A 22,284-nucleotide genomic window follows, 5' to 3' on the forward strand; every position below is an offset into this window, starting at 1 on the left:
TGGGGCTGGGGAAGGGGAGCCGGGGCTCAGCTGTGGGGCAAGGGGAGCAGAGCAGCCCCCGCGGGGATCCCGGTGCCCGGTTGGAGGGCAGGAAGCCCCCCCCGGGGGTCCCGGTGCCCGGTTGGGGGGGAGGGGAGCAGGGCAGCCCCCTCGGGTGTCTCGGTAACCGGTGCTGGGAAAGAAAAGGGGGCAACATCCCCGGGGGTCCCGGTGCCCGGTCGGAGGACGGGAAGACCCCACTAGGGTCCCGGTTGCCGGTGGTGGGGCAGGGGGAGCGGAGCAGCCCCCCCCGGGGGTCCCGGTGCCCGGTCGGAGGGCGGGAAGCCCCCCCAAGAGTCCCGGTACCCGCTCGGGGCAGGGGGAGCGGGGCCGGCGCGGTGTTGCAGTGCGGGACACTGCGGCGGCAGCCCCGGGGCTGCGGGACTCCGGTGCCCGGGAACGGGCGGCGCAGCGCGGGGAGGGGGGAACCGGCCCGGCCACCACCGTCCCCCTCCCGCCCCACCGGGAGCAGCCCCCGCCCGGGCTGCCAGTACCGGGGGTCCCGTCCGGGCTCCCCTCGGCCGCACCGCAGCGAGCGGAGCCGCCGCCGCATCGCTCCGCACTCACCGTGTCTCCGCGGGCGCCGGCACCTGCCGGCGGGGGGGGGTCCGGCCGCAGGAGCGCTCCCGGTGCCGCCGGTGCTGCCGGTGCGGCTCCGCGCAGGGGGCGGCACCGGGAGCTCGGCCCGGCCCTGCCCCGGCTCCTGGCGCTGCGCAGGGCCGCCGGTTTGCCAAGGTCACCGGCCCGCCCGGTACCGGCCCCCGGTACCCACGGTACCCCTCCCGGCCCGGGCTGCGGGCGGGGAACCCGTGGGGTTAAAGGAGTTTTATCCGGTAAACCCCCTGCCAGCCCCGAACCTCCACCAGCACCCCCACACCCATGTGCACCCCCACCCCTGTGCACCCCAATCTGTGGGCACCCCAGGCCACGCAGGGTCACCCCTGCCCGGGCCCCCTCCTCCCTGCCCGTCCCAGGCAGCAGGCGCCCCCGCCTCCCCCACACGCCGGTGGGTGATGATGATGGGGCCGGCGTGGGGCTCCATCTCCCGGCATGGGGTGACATCCCCGGCCAGAGCGTGGACACGGGTTCAGAAGCCATAACCTCTGTCCTTTATTTTGTAAACACTATTTCCCTGGCGCGGTCCCCACTCCTGCTCCTTCCAGTGTGAGGGGGAGCACTGGGGTGGGACAAGTTCCCCACAGCCCCCAGGGACCAGCCAGGAGGGGGATCTGGGTTCCCACAGCCCCTGCCAGCGGGACCCCCCGAGCGTGGGCTGCAGTGATGCCCCCACAGAGCACCCCACGGTCCCCCTAGTGCACCCCGTGGCGGGGACCAGAGCATCCCTGGGGACATCTCCAGGTCCCTCCTCCGGCTATTGCTGCAGAGGGGGGACAGGCAGCAGCCCCCTGGGACAGGCAGGACACGTCACTGGCGTTTCTTGCCCAGGCTGGCAGGAGTGGCGGGCAGGAAGAACGCCGGGCAGCGCAGGCAGCGCAGGGCCAGCAGCTGGGGAACCAGCGCGTAGAGGACGTTGGTGAGGAGGAAGCTCCACCAGACATCTTCGGGGGTCTGGTAGGGGAAGGGCGTGCGGGAATGCAGCGAGGAGCCCAGGTGGGAGAACTGCGCCTGGGGGGACACAGGGAAGGGGGTGACATGGTGGGATCGGGCAGTGATGGGCTGGCCCAGTGCAGCCCACCCGACACCAAAGGGTGTTTGGCAGGAGCACACCCGGCGCATCCATCCTATCTATAGACCTCGCTCCAGCCTATTTCTGTCAAATTCATCCCGGGCTCCATTAAGATCCACTGAGGCCAAAGTAATTATCGGGCAGCAGCGGTGGGAACTGCTCCACATGCAGCTGCGGGCGCGGATTCGTTCTCCCAGCCCTGGTCCCCCACTTGGGACAGAAACCCAGCACCGGGGTCCCAGCGTGTCCCCCACAGCCAGGGCAGGACGGTGGGGCAGCTCTCACCTGCGCCACGGCGCCGGCAAACACCAGGCTCCAGTCGGGCAGCCAGGAGCAGCCGGGCAGCACCAGCCCGTAGATGCAGAAGAAGAAGAAGGGGAGGACGTAGAACATGTAGATCAGCATCTGTGGGGGACACGGAGAGGGTCACCCTGTCCCCAGCAGCACAGGGGGCATCAGCCCCCCTCGACCCCACTCACCTGCACTTTGGGGTAGGCGACAGGGTCGCGCAGGTACGGCTCATGCTGGTAGATGTAATTGAAGCAGGAATCCGCGGGACAGTCCAAAACCACCTGGGGATGCGGAGAGCGGAGGGGAGGGGGGCACGGGGGGCAGATGCACCCTCCCCAGGACCCCCGCAGCCCCTCCGGGACCATCATGTGGGGACCCAGCACTCACCATCCCCCTAAAGAAGGTGAAGGCGGCGGTGAGGAGCAGGAGCAGGACCAGCCCCACGTCCTGCGGCCGCTGGTACAGGCGCTTGCGTTGCTCCTCTGCAACCTGGGAGAGAGAAAACTCCACCTTTTCGTCTCCGCACCATCTGGTCCAGCCCGGGGATGGAGATCAGGCTCCTGCAGAGCCCCTGCCCCAGCTCACCTTGTCGGGGCTGAGGGTCGGCAGGTCCCGGGGCTGCTGGAACAGCCGCAGCCCAGCCCAGCCGGGGATGAGGATGTAGGGCAGGTTGAGCAGGAAGGACGGGCTGAGCTCGGAGCTGTATTTCCCTGGGGAAGGAGAAGATGGGGTTGGCACAGAGCAAACCCACCAGAGGGATCAGGATGCGCAGCCCTCCTCGGCATCCCCGTACCGATCAGGTTCCCAAGCAGGAAGACAACGATGCTCATCATCAGCGAGCCCAGCCAGAAGAGACCCAGGTTCCTGTAGCTCTTTCTGCAGAGACATCGGGATCAGACACCTCCGCCAGGCTCAGAGCTCCCCTCCACACAAATTTTGGGACCATTACACCCCCACAAAACCCTCTGAGCTCTCCCCACAGCCATCCCCACTCACCTCTGCCCGATGGCTGCGATCATGGCGAGGTAGAGCCCGTAGTGGACGATGCCGTCCCAGTAACAGATCATGATGCCGTGAGCCGTGCGCAGGTAGGGCTCGCCCTGCCCGGCCAGAGGACGGAGGATCATTTGGGGTGGGGGCAATTGCTTTCCCACACCCCCTCCCCAGACGATGCCCCAGGAACTGGGGCTGCCCCGTGCACGGTCCCTCTGCAGCAGGAGCAGCTTTGGTGCTTGACCCGGGTGCGCGGTGCTGCCGGTTGCATGGCCGGGGTGTGCGGGAGCCCAGGGGAGTGAGATGGTACCTCTCGGACGTAGATCTCCATGAAGCCAGAAATGAAGCCATCCTCCTCCAGTGAGATGATCAAGTCGGCGATGGAGGTGAAGGAGAACACCACGAACACTGCGGCAGAGTGAGCCGGCTCGGTCGGGGTCCCATGGCTCCCCTCCCAAATCCCAGCTCTCCACTCCCTGCTCCAGCCTGGGATCAATCCCCACACCTCGGGGGGTACTCACCACAGAAAAGGGGGTCCTGGAAGTGGTTCCCTCCACTTAAGAAGATGATGATGGAGCAGAGACCGATGAGCACCAGCACTCCTGTCAGCATCAGCGCCAGCGGGCTGCTGCGGGACAGCGGGACAGGCTCAAACACCCCAGGCACAGCTGGAGGGTGAACCCCCATTTCCCCTGATCCAGGTAAAACACCCTTTGCCCCTCGTGACTTTGACAGGTCTCCACCAAAGGAGAATGGCCCAGAGCTATGTCCCAGAGTTACGTCCCAACCCCAGAGCCGTGTCCCAACGTCAGAGCCGTGTCCCAGCCCCATGTTCCAACCCCAGAGCTGTGTCCCAGAGCTATGTCCCAACCCAAGCCCCATGTCCCAACATCAGAGCTGTGTCCCAGCCCCACGTCCCAACCCCAGAGCTGTGTCCCAGAGCCGTGTCCCAACACCAGAGGCACATTCCAACCCCAGAGCCGTGTCCCAGTCCCAGATCCCGTCCCCAAACTCACTCTGCCAGGGCGGTCGCACCATTGATGCCGAAGGCCACGGGGATGGCGAGGAGGGAAGGGGCGAGGGCGCCCGGCACGGCCGGGAGCTGCATCCCCGGCCCCGCACCGGAGCCCATGGACTTTGGCCCCACTGCCGGTGAACGGGCAGCGCCCTTAAAGCGCCAGAACCGCCCAGGAGGGAGCCGGGGGGGCCCAGGGAGCAGCCAAACATCATCTCCATACAAGGGGCTGCGATGAGCAACAGCACTAAGAGCCACAGGGAAGGATTAAACCACTCCAGAAGAGGCTTGGAAAGCTCAGGGACTGGGTTATTTTTATATTTCCTCTTTAAATTCGTTCTGGAAACCTTAAGTAGTTAGAAGAGCCGAGAGGATACACCTCTTCAGATCTGCGAGGGGAAGAGAGAAGGAGCAAAGCACATGAAAGCCAACGCTTCATCCCTGCCTTTAATAACGAATTGAATGGCGCGGAGAAAGGAGCTCTGAGGTCTCTGCACCCAGCTGGGAGCCCAGCTCACCCTGATCTCCTCCTCTCACCCACTTTGCTCAAACACGAGCGTTTTCCTCCCCACCAGCCCACGCAGAGACCAGCCTCGGTGATCCAGGACTTCCACGATACTTAGGGATATGATTTAGTGGTGGACAACGATCTTAAAGGTCTTTTCCAACCTAAAGGATTCGATGATTTGACTGCGCAGCCCCCCAACCTTTCCCTTCCTCGCGAGCCGTCACAAACATGCCACTGTGTCACTCTTTTGCCCTCTTGCTTCAGAGTCCGGGGGCTGAATGGGCCGCCCTGCACTTTGCTCCGGATGATGGAGCCTGCACGGGGAACAGCGCACAACACCATAAAACCAGAGCACAGCACCGGGTGACAGAGACTCAGCAAGAGAACGGGCTGAGGAAGACCAAGGCCTGTGTTGAAATGAAGGAATAAACCAACTCTTGCCAGCACAACAACAACAACACGCACAGAGATCGCTGCAGTGCCAGATGAGCTTGAAAAACCCAACCAGCACCAGCACAAACTGCAGTTGTCGCAGCGACCTCAACCACTCGGTGCTGCTGAACACCTGCCAGGTTTTATTATCTTTCCCAATTTTCCACCATTCCACCCCAAGCGCAAGAGCCCCCAGTACACGCTGCAGCGGGTGCACACCCAGGGGGGCAGGACCGCGCGCCCCCCGGTTCATCCTCTGAATGAATTCCTACCGACCGCACCGGTTTAAATGTTTTTATTGAAAGCCAAGTGCTTGACTCCGTGTTAAGAAAAGTTAACAAAAGAGAATCACACGTCAAGTATTCAGAGCGAGGGGAAACAAATGCAAAAGGAACCAAATCAACCCACCTCCCTTTGTTTTTGTTAAGATGCTTGGAAGGGAAGAGATCTAGAGCAGTCGCACAGAATACAAAAACACACATAAGACTCTTCCCCCCAAAAAATCAGTGATTAAACCTAAGGAACAAATGAGTTTTATTTTATTTACAGACTGAATGAATATGTATTTGTAGAGGGGTTTCTTACAACAACAGAATCCCAATCCCTTTGCTCAGCTGTGGTTAAGGCTCAGTTCTTCGCTGCCCGACTCCACAGAAACATCCGCAAGTCTGTTTTTTCTGGGAAGCTGAGGGGGAACTTAGTGTTCAAGAAACCACAAGGTTGTCGCCTCTGAAGTGAACTTGCCCAGCGCCCCCCAGCACCGATCTGCGCATCCTCCTAAACTCACCAGGCACCGGGTTTGCAATGTCAGCTGAAGGTTGGACTAAACTTCTGGCTTTGTGACGGCATCAGGACCCAGTTCTTTAGGGAACAAGAGCCTGACTCAACAATGGCCCCAGGTGAGAGATAGTCCTTTGTTGTGGTTGAAATTACAAAGAAAAAGAACAAAACCCCTCCCCAAAGCAGCGCAAGCTGCGTATCTGTGCACCAGAGGATCTGGTAAAAACGCATTCCTGGTGACATGGCACTGAGCTAAACACGAACGGAGCCCCTGAACTACTCCTAGTGGTATCTTTGGCGTTATCCTTCCGCTGTCCGCAGGCCAGGGTGTGAAATCTCGTCCTCACCTGCTCTGCTCTCCCCAAACGCCACCCAGACCTTGGTACGACACGGGTGTCACGACACGGGTGTCACGACAGCCAAGTGGGCTCGCGGGCCGGTCCGCTGGGTGAGCGACGGCACCGCGACCTCCGCAAGCTTGACAACATCAGCAAATAAGAGAATGATAATGCAGTTTCATAACATTTCACAGTAAAATTACAATTGTTTTGAAAATACGTTGTCCCGAAAGCATCCTCAGTAGTAAGGTCGTCGTGGATTGTTCTGTGGGGAATAACGAGGGAAAATTAATCACAATTGCCATCTTCACAGAACAATGAGCATCTGAGCTTAATTATCTGAGGAAGCCACTGAAATGTGACATTTCTGACAGTGAAACCTGAGGTTTCCCATCAAAAGTTACAACTGTAGCTTTTTCTAGGTGTGCTGGCATGCTGAATGTAACAGGCAAATGCAACCAGGAAAGCAATTATTCAAAATACACCACGGATTCACAGACAATCCTTTGTGTGCAGAGTTTATACTTCATATCTACCAGATAAAATGAAAGCCAGGGGCTTTTGTATTAAATAAAGATCATAGCAAGGAAAGCTGTGCATCCATGGGTGTTTTGGTAGTGATAATTTGATTTGGCACGAGAAGAGAATCAAAGGGGAACTCCGACAGGGTTTGCTGTCTCGGCTCAGCGCTGGAAACGCTCCTGCCCTGACGAGATACGCGCGGAAGCCGCCACGGATTTGGCAGCGTGTCTGCGCTGGTGTCGCTCCCAACCTTACCAGGGGGTTTGGCCGGAAGCGGTAGGCGAGCATCATCCGCTTGCGGAACGCCTCGTACTCATCATCCTCCTTGGTGAGCTCGGCGGGACGGTCGATGCCGAATCCGGCCCCGTCCACCGCGGTCGTGCCCCTGTTTGGAAAGAGGGAACAAAGTCTCCGAAATCAGCAGATGACACCAGTCGCTCACCAAGTGTTATTATAGACAAAGTGTGATCAAATCAGAAAATTTCCGTACAAATGAGTGACGTCCAGGCAGTCGCACGGTCACACACAATGTGTGACCTGGACTGAAACAGTTTCCAAACACGGGTCTGGCAGCAGCAAATATTGGTAATCGCCTTTCATCCCCAGGGCACCAGGGACTCGCCAGCAGGCACCAACCACTTCCAAGGCAAAATGCATGGTCTTTAATACTTATATAAATTTATGGCTTTAAAGACATGACTTAATCCTCACATGCCCTGGGAGAGGTGAGGTGCAGGCAAGTGTTGTCTTTATTTTATAGGAGAAACTGTGGAGAAGGCACCTCCCAGAAGAAGGCACCGAGGAGACTCTGATTGGAAACAAAATACTCTTGGCTGGGATCAGACCTCCTGGGTGAGATAAAGCAACAAGCGCAGACCTCGGGGGGAGGGAACCCCAAAGAAATCAGAACGAATTTCTCTCCTTTGCTGTGAGAATTCCATGTTCTGTTCAAGTGATGAATTACTGCCACATTCACTGCAGCTGCTTCCAGTCGGCCAGGGCAGGAGCATCAATTACCAGCCCAAGAGGAAAGGAGTAAATCAATAGTAGGAGAACTCTGCTTACTTGCTCACGGGGTTTTTAATCCCCTGTCCATCTGAGCCAAGTCCCTCGCCTTCCTTCCAGCCCATCTTCATTAGCATTTGATAACCGATATTTTCCACAGTCAGTTTGAACTCTTTGTATTCAGAATAATCTGGCTCACGTCCTTCCTGCAGAGACACAAAAGGCAGCGTTGGTTATTCTTCATACACACCTATCTTTGTGGGTAAAAGGAGTGGAAAACCAGCTTCAGCTACTCCAAGTTAGGGTGGTTCTGGGAAACAATAAATAACTAGCACCATTTCTTGGGATTCTAGTTCGGCAACACCACTGAGAAGCAAATGGGTAAATGATAAAGCATTGCACGGGCCTATAACATAACCTGCAAGAAGCAGGAAACGCTACTGCAAGATTACACTGAGAAACATTCAGCTCCTGAATGTAAAGTTGCTCTCTGGATCAGGGTTCAGACACAGCTTCAAGCCAGGAACTCCAGGGAACATCAGACCGCAGGCTGCTTCCATGAAAACATTATGAGGGATGCGCCGGCACCAAGAAGTCCGACAGTTTGGGAAGAATTGGCAGGTACTGAAGTGCTTTGCATAAGCTTTTTGTAGGCTTTATGTTTTCACTTTACTGCAGTTGTCTGGATAAATATTCAAATTTTCCTTGCTTGACATCAGCAATCACTTCCATCAAACAGGAACAACCAGTGGGTTGCCTGAGAAGCTTGTCTATAATTCCAGACAACCCCCAAACACAGCCCAAACAGTCTCTTTTCTAATTTGCTACAGTTGTTTCTCTGCAAAAAGCAAAAAAACTGAACCCCTTGTTTCCCCCAGAAGTCACAGAGCACCCCCAGGCTGCAAGGCAGCCAGCCGCTGTGACAAAGGGCCCGAGATCTCTCCCTCGCTGCCACGGGAGCAGGCGGAGGCATCACCACCGCCCCACCAAGCCTCTGCTATTTTCACCTTCAATGCCTTGAACGTCTCCATGAATTTCTCCAGCTCGTCAGGTGGAAGAAAGTCTCCGATGAAATGTTTTCCTCTGCCCATCTGGGTCAGCTGCTCAGCCCACTCTGCCCAAGACACACAGGAGAGAAAACGGCAATAACGCGGCGTTCTTTGACTTTGGATTTCAGCGGGTTTGTGAAGCATAAAGCTCACAGCAACAGAGGGTTATTATCTCTGCCCAACAGGCAGGGAAGCCGCAGCACGGCCCAGTGACAAGTGACCCAAACCAACACCGTGATCTCAACATCTCCCTCCAGAGACCTCTGTGCGAGCGCAGAGCGAGACGTCTGCACGGCAGCTCCCCACGCACCTCGCGTCTTGTCCATCTCCATGCGGCGAAGCTGGTGCTCCCATGTTCCCAGCTCGCTGTCCACCTCCTCGTCGCTGTCGTAGCCGTGTTGGTGCTGCTGGATCGCCTTTTCCCACATCATCTGCATCTCCTGCATGGCTTGCTTGTGCTTCATGATCATATCGTACATCTGCTGCATCTAAGGGAAGAAATGCGACGGCACGGTCAATAAGACAACGCGTTCACAGGCAGCAGCGTGACACAGACACAGAATTCTGCAGCAGAGCCCGCACAGAACACGGGTTCTGATGACAAATCCCAAAGGGCTGCGGCTTGATCTGATCTGCTCGCTCCTCAGATCAAACAGGAGCATTACGTGCTGGCTCCTCTGACAGAGGCACCTGGATATTAGTGCTGAGGGCTGCTGCCACCTGATCGTCCCCACAGAGTTCAAACATCGCCCTCGTGTCCCAGCAAAAGCCAATTCTGCTCTTATTCCCCCAAAGCTTGCGAGGAGCCGCTCAGCTCCCCACTGCCGAAGCAAAACGCAACCCGCTGCAGATGTGACGCAACAGACCTTATAGATTTGGGGTTTTACTTTGGTAGGACAGCAACTGGCTGGTTGAATTCATATTCCCCAAAGGCCTCTGCTATTTCTGCTGACTGCAGCATCACACAGTTCTTTAGGCATTCAGCACAAATCCTACAGATTTATCTGTGGGTCGCTGGGAAAGCTTCTTTGCTACCCCCACGTCCATTTTCCCACCTCGCCCAGGCACACTGCAACGCAACACACCGGTAGACAAATGAACCTGGAAATCATTTCAGGGCATTACCTCCTGCTGCTCCTTCAGCTGTTTCTTCTGGGCTTCGGAGAGCTCCGTCACACCCACCAAACCAACCGGTTTCCCTTTGTCATAACCAAGACCCTTGAGGTCCTGAACTGTAACAAGCACACGTTAAAAGACTTTTCAGAAATCTGAGGCAGCTGTTGAGACCAGTGAAACCATCACTCAGGATCCCCACGCTCATTTCATGGTTCCAGCATTGAGACACTTCACTGCAGAACAACCACCTGGCTGGATTTAGGAACGAGGGGTGGGAAGGCAGGGGATGGCACATCCCTCACCAGCTCTGCTCACATTTGCAGATATTCCCCATCCCTGGGGGTCACGCTGCGTGGCAATGCTTTAAAAGTCATTCCTCCTTAAGATTAATTCTCCTCATAATGCTTCCTCATGTAGCCCAGCCATTGCAAAGAGCGACACTTAATTATTCAGAGTTGAGTCACAGGCAGATCAGAGCCTGTCAGCATATTGGCCAATCTGCGCACGTAAGTGGCTGCTGATGACTATGTAAACAGCAACTTCATTCCAAATGAAAAGCAAATGACCACATTAGAATAAAGGCACGAGCATTATGCTGCTTTTGGAAGTCGCTGCTCCCCAGGGAGACTTTAGTTTCTAATCTCCAGGCTCAAGAAGAGCATTGCCAGCGATAGTGCCCCTGCTTTCAAAGAGGGGGCATTTGAAGTCCCCGCTCGACAATCCCATTGATGAATCCTCCTGTTCCCACCACATCCCCTTTTGGAAGCTCCTCCTTTGGAATGATTTCGGCTGTTATATCAGATAAGTCCTAAAATGAGATATTAACATTATCTGGGCAGGGTACCTACTGATGTAAAACAACCATACAGCACCCTGAGTCCAAAGGGCAAGGGAAACGAAAGAGAGAAGGGGGGGAAAAGGAAGCCTATTTGTAATTGCTGCACCATGGAAGAGTAATAGAAACACAGCTGGGGCTGCAAAAAAGAGATTTACAATGGAGATTGCCTTGCAAACTTGGTTCTTATACATCTAAGAGGGCTGGCAGCTCCCCTCTAAAGCACCTCAGAGCCAAGCGCCCAACAGTTAAATATTTAAGGGATTAAAAGAAGACACACAACCGCACTTGAAAGCGCGTTGCATTTTTCAATACGAGGAAAAGGATTTCTTCCTAATGACTGCAAAAACCTCCACTGGAACATAAGCCCAGAGTACAGTTAAATGATGCTTCATTAATTATTCATTATCTATTAATTATGAAGCCCGATAATAATGGGATCATTGTTCATGACACCAAATGTCTACACAGGATGCTAATTAGGCCCCAGGGGTTGTCATCTCCCTTCCCCTGATCCGCACTCGGGGCAATTGATCTGCGCGCTCTTCTCTCCGCTCCTGCCCACGTGTTCCGGCCGAGCTGGCGGGATTGGGAAGCGGTTTCCACAGCTCCAGCCCCCCGAGGAGAAGAGAAAGCAGCACATCCACCCCCCCGTGCAGCTCCAGGAGTCAACTCCGCAGGAATTATGTAAAACACTGCAAGGGGTTTGCCACGAGGAGGGAGGCGAGAAGCGAAGCCTGCTGCTGGGATATGTAAAAGATAAGAGCAAATAGAAAAACAAACCTATTTATTGCTGATAAACAGCCTAATTTCTGTCTCGGAGAGCACAGAGATTTGGAAACAAGTTTTAATGAACATACTACACCTATTTCATGTAAAGAAGAATCTGGCCCCAAATGTTACACGAGACGGGGGCGCTTGAGCATCAGCCCCGGTCGAGGATTCAACTCCTGTCTCGGGGCATGGGAAACCTTCCTCCGAAAGCACCGAGGAAGACTCTGCCCTTCACAGAGGTCGGCAGCTCTTTGGCTTAGTTGGGAATTGCATAAAGACTCAGGCTAAGAGCCAGGAGCGGCTCCAGAGGCCCCGCGAGCTGGGGACTTGCCAGCATACATAACCCCCGTAAAGGAGAAAGGTGAGACCGCAGCATCTTCTTTTACTCCCCAGAAAGCATCTGCCGCCGCTCCTCCTTGCGCTAAAACTGCATCTGTTTTTGCTGGACTGCGCCGGTCCCTTGCTGGCTTTCTGCTGAGAGCTGCTGAAAATCGCTGCGGAAACTCAGCTCTGGGAGATATTTCTGTGGGATTGGCCTAAAGTATCAAAATACGGGTGAAGTTGACAGGAAAAGCAAAGCTCCACCCCAAGTGCGCTTCGGAAGGGAGAAGATTCTATTCTTAAATAAGATCAGTCAACAAATTTGCATAAAAATAGGTAAGATTTCTAAGTTCCTTACACCGGGCTAGCACGAGACGAACGCTGTGCAGAAGAGTTGCTTTTCAGTCTCACGTTCAGTAAGCCTGGGAAAAAGTACATGTTTTCCCTTGAATGACATCAGCTTTGCCTCCAGGGTGAGTGGTGCAGTCTGTCTGCAGCATTGGCAGAGGAACACCTGCCGGCTCAGCCCTTCCCCACATCCCGAAGAGCAGCTTGTTACAAGAGAAGCGAATGGCCTTTAAGGACAGCGGAAGAAACCCCCATACAGACCTGCTTGGGTTCTTTTGGTTCATAGTCTGACGATCCACTCAATTAAAACTAATTAGCTCCAAACCAATCCAACTCAAGGTTTCAGAAAATTCTAATGACAGCCTGTAATTTCCCATTAGTCCACAGAGTTCACTAATCACAATATCTCTGTTCTGTTCAGCTTTTCAGATGTGCGAGTCCCTGCAGTACATACACAGTTAAATGCTCCGATATCAATACATTTAAGAGGAGCTTTGTTTCTGTCCAAAAGGGCGACACTTTCTCCTCTCCACGACACTGATTTATTTCTAAGAGTAGACAGGAAAAGAACCAGAACACTCCTCCACTAATTCCAAACCAATTGCTAAGGATAAAAGACTAAGACATTGATATTTAGGTAGCAAATCATACCGTGCAACTCGAACATTCCCCAGGACCAGGGGTATAATTCGGAAATCTCTTCACCTGTCAGGTTGAAGATGTTAATTCTACAAAGGGATTAGTCCATCTGAACCGATTAAAAAGAGAAAAAAAGGAATCCTTCCCCCTGCAGAGCATTAACAGCGCATTAACGGTTGATTTGTTATGCCTGGTAAATTGTTTGCTGTCCTTTTCTTCCGCTTGACACACAGCCCTGCAGAAAGTGAGTGTGAACGCAGGGAGCGCGTCCCCGTCTCATTAAGGGGAGGCTAAACGAGCCAGGGGAGGTTTCAGCAGGAAACATGCTGGAATGAGCACGCGGAGCCCCTCGCAGCCGCCCCAGCGCAGCGGGAGGCGCTCAGATGGAATCTGCCGCTCGTTTTGATGGCGCCTGCCCAGCTTCATCATCGAAGCTTCATTACTGGCTGCAAGAATGAAAATATTACTCTAGAGGTACCAAATCTGGACTTTTGCATCTGATTTCTGCCTTACTCTGAGCAGCAATTCAAGGTCAAAGGAATAAGCCATCCAGGTTGGTATCTTGTCCTGGATAGCCAAAGACAGAATTACACAGGAACTTCTCTACATCTATATTTGAAGTGCTGGATTAGGAGATAAGAGTCTTTCCTTCCTTTCTTCCCAACCTCTGCAGAACCAACAGACACATACAGCCAACCTACATCTTAGCCAAGCCTAACAATCAAAGCTATTAATTAATGGCTGAGCAATTATCTCCTCTAAAACCCAGCCAAAGCAGAAGACTCACGGATTTGCTGGAGCCATGAACTGTATGAGCTGACCATATGTTGAGAATCAGCTGTGGCCCCATCCTGCAGCTCAGAAAACGACAGCTTGTTTTCTACGACTCGTGCCACTTCATCTCTTCTGCCACTGGCTTTTGAAAAAGGTCCTTACTGAGACAGGTATTTATCACTTTTCCTGTGACTCCAGCCTCATACTATTAATTCTCAGTTTGCCAACACCGACTGCCTTATCTTGTGTCTTCTCTTCCTCCTTTCCACATCCTTTCTCACTTGAACTGCACCCCAGGGTGAACATGGCAGGTGAAGTAACAGGAACATGAGGACAAGGACTGTGAACCTCGACTGTAATCAAATGAACCGAAATGGGTACAAATTGGAACTGGAAGTTTTAATTCCAGCACTTGGGGAACAGCTATTCCCATTTAGCCTTCTGATCGGTTAGTGAGATGGAAGTGCTGCCCAGGGATTTATCCCACCATGAGGAATAAGCACAGTTCAGCCTTTGATATTTGTTTTCTGACAGACTCTCTTCCTGAAGTGAAATAGCCCTAAAGAGTGTAGAGGCTGAGGCTGTAATGAGCTATAGCACAGCAGGGTTTTACAGAGAGCTGCAGAACGATAAGATCCAATCCCTGGTGTCAGGGAGATAAAGTGGTTTATCTGAGTTTCCACACAGGGGAGAGTTCGCTGCAGGATCCAGCTGGAAGATGGGGGCTGGCAACCAAGGTGATTACAACCAGAGATAACACTCACTGGGTTTTCTGTTTACAAGGCTAGCTGTGCAAAGGCAGAACGCACCCCCCAGGAAAAAAACCCCAAGTTATTCAACATAATATACAGACCCACTAACCTGAAAGAGGGGAGGGAGAATCCAGCTGTTGGATGAGCTGTGGGAGGGGTAATTCAACCTTGTCCTCCTCTGGTCCCCACCTGCTCTTCCGCTTCTTTTTAGTAGTGCCTGGAGCAGCCGCCGTGGTGGTTGTGGCAGCTGTGGTTGTAGCTGCCTGCTCGGGTGGAGTTGTAGAGGACGATGGGGACGGTGAGGGCAGGGGCGAGGGCACAGGCAAGGGGACAGGCAGGGGCAGGGGCGAGGGAATGGGCAAGGGCAGGGGCGAGGGGACGGGCAGGGGCAGAGCGGAGGGAATGGGCAGGGGCAGGGGCAGAGGCAGAGGCGACGGCAGGGGCAGAGGCAGAGGCGGTAAACACAGAGGTGACGGTGCCGCCTCGGAACTGGTCTTCCTCTTCAGACTGGGCTCTACAGGCACCGGGGCACACACGGTGCTGCTTTTGGCCTTGCGGAACTCCTCCAGTTTGTGCCGGTAATACTTGTAGCCTTTGCTGCTTGGCTCATATAAAAACCTATAAGGAAAACAATAAAGAAAGAAAAAGTTTAGCTGTACCGGTGACAAGCAGGGGTTGGATACAGCACAGGTTGGTCAGGGCTGTTCCGTCCCGCCATGCTTTTGCGCAAAACCCCTTCCCAGGCACTTCCCTGCTCTCCAGCACCATCCCGTGTGTACGAGCACACAACGCAGGGCTCCGCGTGCTCCTGCAAGGGAGTTTGGCATCAGCAAGTGTATTTTGCCCATTCATGAGCAAACCACAGCTATTTTTGGTGCCAAATAAACACACGGTACTAAGGAGGATCATGTTACTTTTGTAGAAACGCGAGGTCCTCCCCCAGAATTCACCTGCCTTCCAAAACCACAAGGGCTGCACAACACGTCAGGGTTCAGCTCACAGAAGAAAACAAACACTCAGGTCTCAGCACTGGGAAGGCCAAACCGCTGCCTAAAGAAACTGCTCCCAAGCTCTCTATTCAAACTAGAAGCATTGACATTACCAGTTTGCTTAATTACGCCCTGATTCCCTCCTTCTGTTCCCTCATACCCAAAAAACCATCACTGTATTTGCTACCACTTCCAGAAAAAGGCATCTCTAAATAAAACAAAACTCTATGGCAAACCCGATGAAATCCTAACAGAGGAGACAGTGTTTAACTCGACCATGTCCAGGTGGGAGCACAGCGGGGTTTTAAAGTAAATAACAAAGCAGCTCAGGTATTAGCACATGTTTAATGTACTTCAAAACACAAGGGGAGCACCCCAGAAGGCAGCAAATAAAACAGCAAAATACCAGCAGCAAAATAAGGCTTGTGGAGCCACCACTTCACTTCCAGAGAACACACCGAATTGTTTGTAAGAGCAGAAAAACGTAACACGGATGAGACCAAAGGGAGGCATTAAACAGCTGTCAGTGAGCACCGAAAAGAACAATTCACATCTAAAAGGCTGCAAAAGGTATTCGAAAGGGAGACCTAATGGTGCGGGAGTGCTACCTGCACGTTACTGAGGATGCTGCGTAAAGAGCAACCCGGGAAATTAATTAGACAGCAGTGGTGCGAGTGGAGGACGGGGACCCACAGCACAACGCAGCTATAGGGAGAAGTCTAAAGGCTGGAATTCTACCTTGTGACGGAGAGCAGGTGAGGGCTGGAAATCACAAATTGATTTTGGGCGAAGGAAATCGATCCCCCTCTCTCTCTGTGCTTTGCTTTGAACCATGACGCTCAAGAATATAAAAGTCTCGGTGCTATATAAACGCACCATCCTTGTAACTTCAGACTCGGCACAAGCTTGGCTATTAATTCCCCTTAAGAAAGAAAACCCCAAAAGACCCATCAGAGCCCCCCTACATCCCAGCCCGCAGCAGGTTTGTGCCTTACCTGAAAGCGGGGTTCTCTCGGTTGTTGTGCATGGCAATCGCTTCCACCTCGGGACCCCCGTCCGCTATGAACCTGGCCAGCGCCTCAGCTGAGCTCTTTGTCTCTTCGTCGTCTGGGGGTGAAACTTTAAGCAGGCTGTCAGTACTGGGCCCAACTCACCCAAGCAACAGTCAAAGCCTATCTGTTCTAAGAACCCCAAGAGCAGAATAAGGGCAAAAGGTCGAGTTTAATTTTTAGAAATATCACACAGAAACAGTCATAAGAGTTTATATCACAAAAAAAAAAATCACTATATCATATAAGGTTGTACAACAGTTTTGTAAGCAGAGGAGCGGCCGTTCGCACATCAGCTTCCTCTGGGCCACGAGTGAGATGAGAGCAGATTAACAGACAAACCAGCTTTTGTATGCAAAGAGGGACGCTCGTTTCTCTCTACTGTTTCTTCCCCATGCCAGGTGCTTTTTCATTGGGTTATACCTCAGCACTCGCAATTATCTGTGGTTAAAGACTTTGCCACTGAAGCCCCCGGGAGCGACGGGAAAGCCTCAAGAAAAAGTGGCAAATTAATAACGCACCAAAATCCCATTTGTAGCTACTGCCACTACACATCTCCTGGGCGTTTTGGGGGAAGGGATGTACAGAGGAAATTCTCTGGGGAACAGTCCCAATCCTCACCTGGAAGAGGTGGCTTTAGATCAAAGGCACAGACAAGGCTCTGATCATTAATATTTCAACACTTGATGTTTATAAGGAGCCAGGCAAATACATTATTTAGCCACGACAGCCTTATATGCCATTTGCTACCTGCACAGTACCAGTGCCAGTACTCCAGCGTGCTGGCACAGGACCAGGAGGCAGAAGACATGATTTTTTTAAGTCACGGACAAGTCATAACCTTTCCTTGCTTCAGTATTCCACACCTGTAAAGTATGGATAACGCTGCTTAGCTTCCACACTGTTGTATCAGTCAGCTGATATTGGTGACGAGCTCTTTCAGCCTACAATTTATTAAAGCACGATTTGTTTGAGCTGTTAACTCCATCAGCATGATGGGTAAATTGCATTAAGACTTTTCCATAGCAAAGGAAGGTGACACAGGGAGGCTGATGGATGCACCAGGGCCACAGGGCTCTGACACAGAGCCTGGTCCACACATTGTGCTTCACCCACGCGGTAATTTCTGTCTCTTAAGGCGGTTAACGAGATTCCACAGCCCACAACACCCGTCTAGGGGCAGACGACCCACTTCTGCTGTCTTCCCACCCGAAAACACAGTCCCTTATTTGCGAGGATTTACGTCCCAAGTGGAAAAGAAAAGCTTCAGGTAGGGAAACGGCAGCAGAAACAGGCATTGTGTTCAACAAAAAACCCAACCGTTTTAACTGACAACAAAACAAACTTGCAGTGCATTTTCAGGGCTGAAACACTTTGCAGAACATACACAATGGAAAATCATTCGAGTTCACTTTAAGGATTTTGGAAAAACACAAGGAAAATCTCTTTTAAGAGCCGTTCAGGGTACAGCTCGCTGTGGGCTTGGGAAGCATTTTGGCACAAGAGTTTGATGCCATCATGGTGATGTTTGATCACCATCTCCTTCCATTTTGAAATGTTATTTACAGCCACCAGATTAACAGCCAAATACCCATTCCAGCTGCATCCAGAACAGGCCTAACAAGCTGTTATAGACAGTGAAGAAACCAAATCTAATTTAGGCAATTCATATTCTCCAGATCTCAGTCTTAATTACCTTTCTGAGTAGAGGATGCCTGAGAACTCTGATTCTCTTTCCTTATCTCTGCCACTTTCTTTCTGTAGTAAAGGAATTCTCTGCTGTTCTTATCATGCAAAAACCTAGGGTGGAGATGGAGGGAAAAAGGGCAAAAGATACGCATCAGCAACAACCATACACAAACACTGATACTTTGGGATAGAAACAGCGCAAAACAAAAAAATATAAACCAGACAGATTATTCAGAATGCACTTAAAATGTGGATTACAAAGCCCTCAGCGTGTATAAACACACAGAGATTTAATCTAAGGACATGCATGCGGGTTTTTGGTGTCAGTTGAAGGGAAATAAATGAGTTCCTTGTGATATGGGAGGGAATCCTCTGTCCATGGCAGAGGAGGCGGAACCAGTCCCAAAATCCAGACCAGAAGTTGAACAGGCAGCCAGATCTCCCAGGCTGCATCTCCCACCTCAGAATCCCCAACTAGAGACCAACAACTCACAACAAAGCTCAAACAATAACGAAACCAAAACCGATAGACACAAATCTGATGGTTTTCTCCTACAAAGAGACACCGGCTTTGGAGGACAAGAATTATGACCGCACTTACGAAAAAGCAGGGTTATCCTTGTAGTCTTCCATAGCGACCTTCTCTAACTCGGGTCCCCCTTCCGCCACGAACCTAGCCAGCTTTTCCACCACCTGCCGGGTCTCCGCATCCTCTGGGGGTAAAACTTTAAGCAGGCTGTCAGTACTGGGGTTCAACTCACACACCAAACAGGCAACAGGCACATTACTTCTAAGAATCACGGTGGCAGACAAAAGTAGAAGGGGAATGGGAAGAGAAAGGATGAAATGGGGGATCTGGTCGGACACAGCTGTACAAATCACAACCCTCAGTTCAGCCTCTGCACTCCCCTTGCAGGAAATTAATGTTTTATCTCGATTTTTCCCCCCAAGGACAAGCTGAAGGTTTGGATCACTACAGTTTAGGGTGCACCTTCCATTTGCTTCTGAGAATTCTACTCCATACAAAACCCATGATGGGGAAAAACAGGAATTTGGGTTTCACAACCACATTGCTCACTAAACGTTACAGATTGCAGCACCCGGATTGTGGCGCCGGAGCATTTCGTTCTCCCCACCAGCATGTGCCCGTGTCCCGGCCCTCGCTTGCATTTGTCTAGACAAGAATATTTTGGGTCTGCACCCAGGGGCAGAGCTGCCCACCCTGATCCAGACGAGGTTCGAACTCACCATCTGCAAACAGAGGGGCCATATTTTATTTAAACTTAAAGGTCTTTGCTCTTTGCAGCTATTTCTCCCATTCCTGCAGCACATTTCCCTCTTAAGTTCAGACGGGCTAAGATTATGCTTGTCTAAATCCCACCAGAAATAGCTAGACATGGTTTAATAAACATATAATGAAAAAAATTATGACACAAAGCTTAGTGTGACTTATTTAGCAACTCAAATCTAATTTTATACTTGATTAAAATGCACGCATGAAATTCAGATTACGAGGCATATCTGCCTTCTGGCTTCCTCGCCCAGGTCATCCCCAGAAACTTGGTTCTCTAAGTGCTGCAATATTCTTTGTTGGTTTTCTACCCCACTTGAAGCAGTCAGGGCATGGAGCTCAGACTCCCTAATGACACTTTAATTTTACCTGATCATAGTTCCATACCTGACATATCATCTTCTTTATTAACACATACAATTTTTCCCCCTACACCGCCACTCCCAAACTAGGGATTTTTCATTTTCTATCGTTTAAACACTTAAAATTGCATTTTAAACACAGGCACTAAATCTATTTTCTAAAGAACTCAGCACTGAGCATAAGACATTTCAATAGTACAAAAGCAGAGTTCTTATGACTGACAAATAGTCGAGCTCCATGAAGAGCAGAACATACTGCATCTCTACAGATTATCTTCCAGAGAGATTTATCAAGCGCTCACCTTGATAACTCAGAGAAAACAAATCGCCCCAGGCACAACCCAGACCTGGTTTAACTACGGTGAGCGACTCACCCCATATCGAACAGGATTCAGATCTCGGCTTTTCTGCTGAAGCCAGAGTTGGATCCACCAGCATTGACCGGTGTCATTTATATTTCATAACGCACAAGTGTGCACACAGGAGCTGTGCTCAGAATAGCAATTTGCAGCGTAAGAATAAAAAAAACAACCCTCCACTGGGGAAAAGCATTGAAAGAATCCTGATCCTACACTCATCTCCTATCAATAGGGCGGGTGAACTTGCACCCCAAACCAAACAACGCAGCACAAGGCGTCACTTACCTTTAATTTCCAACCACTGCTCATAATCTTCCTCCTCATCTTCATCTGGTGACTGAAACACGCTGAGGCGGTTAACGACCGGGCTCTGTTTGGAATGGGAGTAGTTCTTCGCTTGGTGCAACATGCTGCTCAGGACCTGCCCGGGCCGCTTCCCAAACAGCAGCGGTTTCTTCCCAACGTGCGGCGCAGAAGCGTTTGCCGAGTTATTAGTAGAAGTTGGGGGAGTTTCTTAGGAAAGAACGAGGGGAAAATAATTCCTGTGCATCCGTACTGTTTTAATTTCAGCAGGTTAATAGCAACTCAGGCAGAAATGCAGCTGCAACGGGCTGTTATTTTCAGCGTAAGTTTAAGATGCTGACTGGCAAAAGCTACATAATAAAGTGGAAGTTGTGATGGTTTTTTTACAACGTAAGATTCAAGCTGGAAGAGAGATGCTTGTCTTTACAGCACCTATAGAGGGAAAGAGGGCAAACATCCCTACCGCACCTCAAGGAAAGACTTTAAACCGAATTTAAATGGGTCATTGCTGCTTTAGAACTTACTGGCACCGGTCACAGCTCATAGCAGGGTTTCTACAGCAAACACCCGCGGAGGCAGCTCACACAAAGCTGGTACCGCCAGGAGAAGGAAGGGCCTCCTGTTGCTCAGAATTTGACCTACCAGCACTCGACTTTTCCTTCTGCAGCTTGAGAAACTGCTGCAGGAAACTGCCATCGTTAACAAACTTGTTGGAAACACACGCTTCGCCATCAGTACCGTCATCTCTGGACAGAAAAAGAAAAGCAGGTGATGGCACTCCTCATCTTCCCCCCACACCAGCACCTCCCATGTGCTTTTATTTTGAGCAGAAGACCAGACAAATGCTAACGGTTACTCATTTCGCTCACCTTGTGTTGAGAACACACATTTCCAAAGCACAAGAGTAATTCAGTTTGTTGCTAACAGCCTTTACCCACACTCTGCACCTGGCTCCTTTACTCCCTGCTTCCAAGAACCCCAGGTAAGCATTTAACTGGGGAATTCTGTTAACTCTTAGGAGTCACGATTATAAAAAAAGATAACAAACAGGAATCAGAAAGTGTAATAATACCCCATTAAAAATATAATTGCGTTACCAGGTATCTGTTCTAGCGTCTGACAAAACTGCCTAGACCAATTAAAGCACAAGTATCCTATTCTAACCTTACAAAATTATCAATTTGAGCTTTCTCAGCATTTGCCTCTAAACACAAGAGCTTTGTAAAACTCTTCAGTTTTGTTCAACAAACATTCCCGCTTTCTGTCAGTGAAGCTCCCACCTAAAAGCACCCCAATTCACACGTACTCTCCAAACAGAGGTAGCTGCTGTATGCCCAGGTAATTCTGCTTCGCCTGCTGCTCCAGACGGGCCTCGATTTCTCTTTTTTTCTGCGCTATCAGCTCCTCTTGGTGCAGAATATTCACATTCGTCTTGGCTGACTTCGACTGTGCGACCCCGAACCACCGGCTCACCTTCCCTGAGGGGGGAAACGGGGGATGGAAATTAGCGCTGGGGGCTCCCCGAGGCACCGGGGAACAGCGCCACAAACCCCGCCCGGTGCACGCACAGCCCCGGCCCCGGCTCCGGCTCCCACCGGCGGGTCGCTGCCCACGCAGCGCCGGGGAGGCCGGGGAGGCCGCCGGGCCCGCTGCGCCGCCGTCACCCCCGTAGGGCAGCCGGCCGCCGGGCCGCAGGACGCGGGGCGGGCCGGGGAGGGGCGGCGGGGCCGGGGGGAGCGGGAGGGACCCGGGAAGCGGCGGGACCAGCCGTACCTGGCGCATCCCTGGGGTTGTCCATTTTGGAGCTCCCGTCCCACAATGCGCCGCGGCGGGCGGGGCGGGCGGGGCGAGGCGGCGCTGCCGCAAAGGCCTCTGGGAGATGTAGTCCCGTGAAGAATTCCGCCTCCCTTTCCGCGCCTCCCGCCGCAGCGAGGCGGGACAGAGGGGCCAACCGGCTCTCTGCGGGGACCGCTGGAGCCGCCACGCTCCTTCCCCACCGCGCCCGGGCACATCCCGGCTGTAGC

At 52.3% G+C, this 22,284-nt stretch overlaps 2 protein-coding genes across 3 annotated transcripts; both read right to left on the bottom strand.

Moving 5' to 3' along the window:
* Positions 1-1,464: 1,464 nt before the first annotated feature.
* On the bottom strand, positions 1,465-4,118 carry TM6SF2 (transmembrane 6 superfamily member 2; the record flags this gene model as incomplete). Its single annotated transcript, XM_080359379.1, has 10 exons — positions 1,465-1,665; positions 2,012-2,131; positions 2,206-2,298; positions 2,405-2,506; positions 2,603-2,727; positions 2,811-2,893; positions 3,014-3,117; positions 3,321-3,418; positions 3,532-3,638; positions 4,027-4,118. 10 exons carry the CDS (start codon positions 4,116-4,118, stop codon positions 1,465-1,467), a joined length of 1,125 nt encoding a protein of 374 aa, XP_080215505.1.
* Positions 4,119-5,482: 1,364 nt separating this feature from the next.
* Positions 5,483-22,059, bottom strand: SUGP1 (SURP and G-patch domain containing 1). Of its 2 annotated transcripts, none has more exons than XM_080359449.1 (14): positions 22,034-22,059; positions 21,567-21,738; positions 20,903-21,006; positions 20,243-20,470; positions 18,547-18,658; positions 17,953-18,056; positions 16,203-16,326; positions 14,328-14,836; positions 9,785-9,891; positions 8,970-9,147; positions 8,618-8,724; positions 7,671-7,816; positions 6,861-6,990; positions 5,483-6,348 (listed from the first exon to the last, which is right to left on the bottom strand). In XM_080359449.1, exons 1-14 carry the CDS (start codon positions 22,056-22,058, stop codon positions 6,322-6,324), a joined length of 2,073 nt encoding a protein of 690 aa, XP_080215575.1. In that variant the 5' UTR covers position 22,059; the 3' UTR covers positions 5,483-6,321. The 2 variants fall into 2 exon arrangements, with proteins under 2 accessions (XP_080215575.1, XP_080215574.1); XM_080359448.1 differs by having other exon boundaries at positions 18,547-18,670.
* Positions 22,060-22,284: the final 225 nt, after the last annotated feature.

Source organism: Nesoenas mayeri (assembly GCF_963082525.1).
Source record: "Nesoenas mayeri genome assembly, chromosome: 25".
NCBI lineage: Eukaryota > Metazoa > Chordata > Aves > Columbiformes > Columbidae > Nesoenas > Nesoenas mayeri.

Excerpts from the sequence above, each read along its gene's own strand:
- SUGP1 (XM_080359448.1), bottom strand. The coding sequence starts at position 22,058 with ATGGACAACCCCAGGGATGCGCCAG. Across the intron at positions 20,471-20,902 it reads GAAGGAAAAGTCGAGTGCTG|AAACTCCCCCAACTTCTACT; the intron begins GTAGGTCAAATT and ends TTCTTTCCTAAG. Across the intron at positions 6,991-7,670 it reads ATTAAAAACCCCGTGAGCAA|GGGCACGACCGCGGTGGACG; the intron begins GTAAGCAGAGTT and ends CTTTCCAAACAG.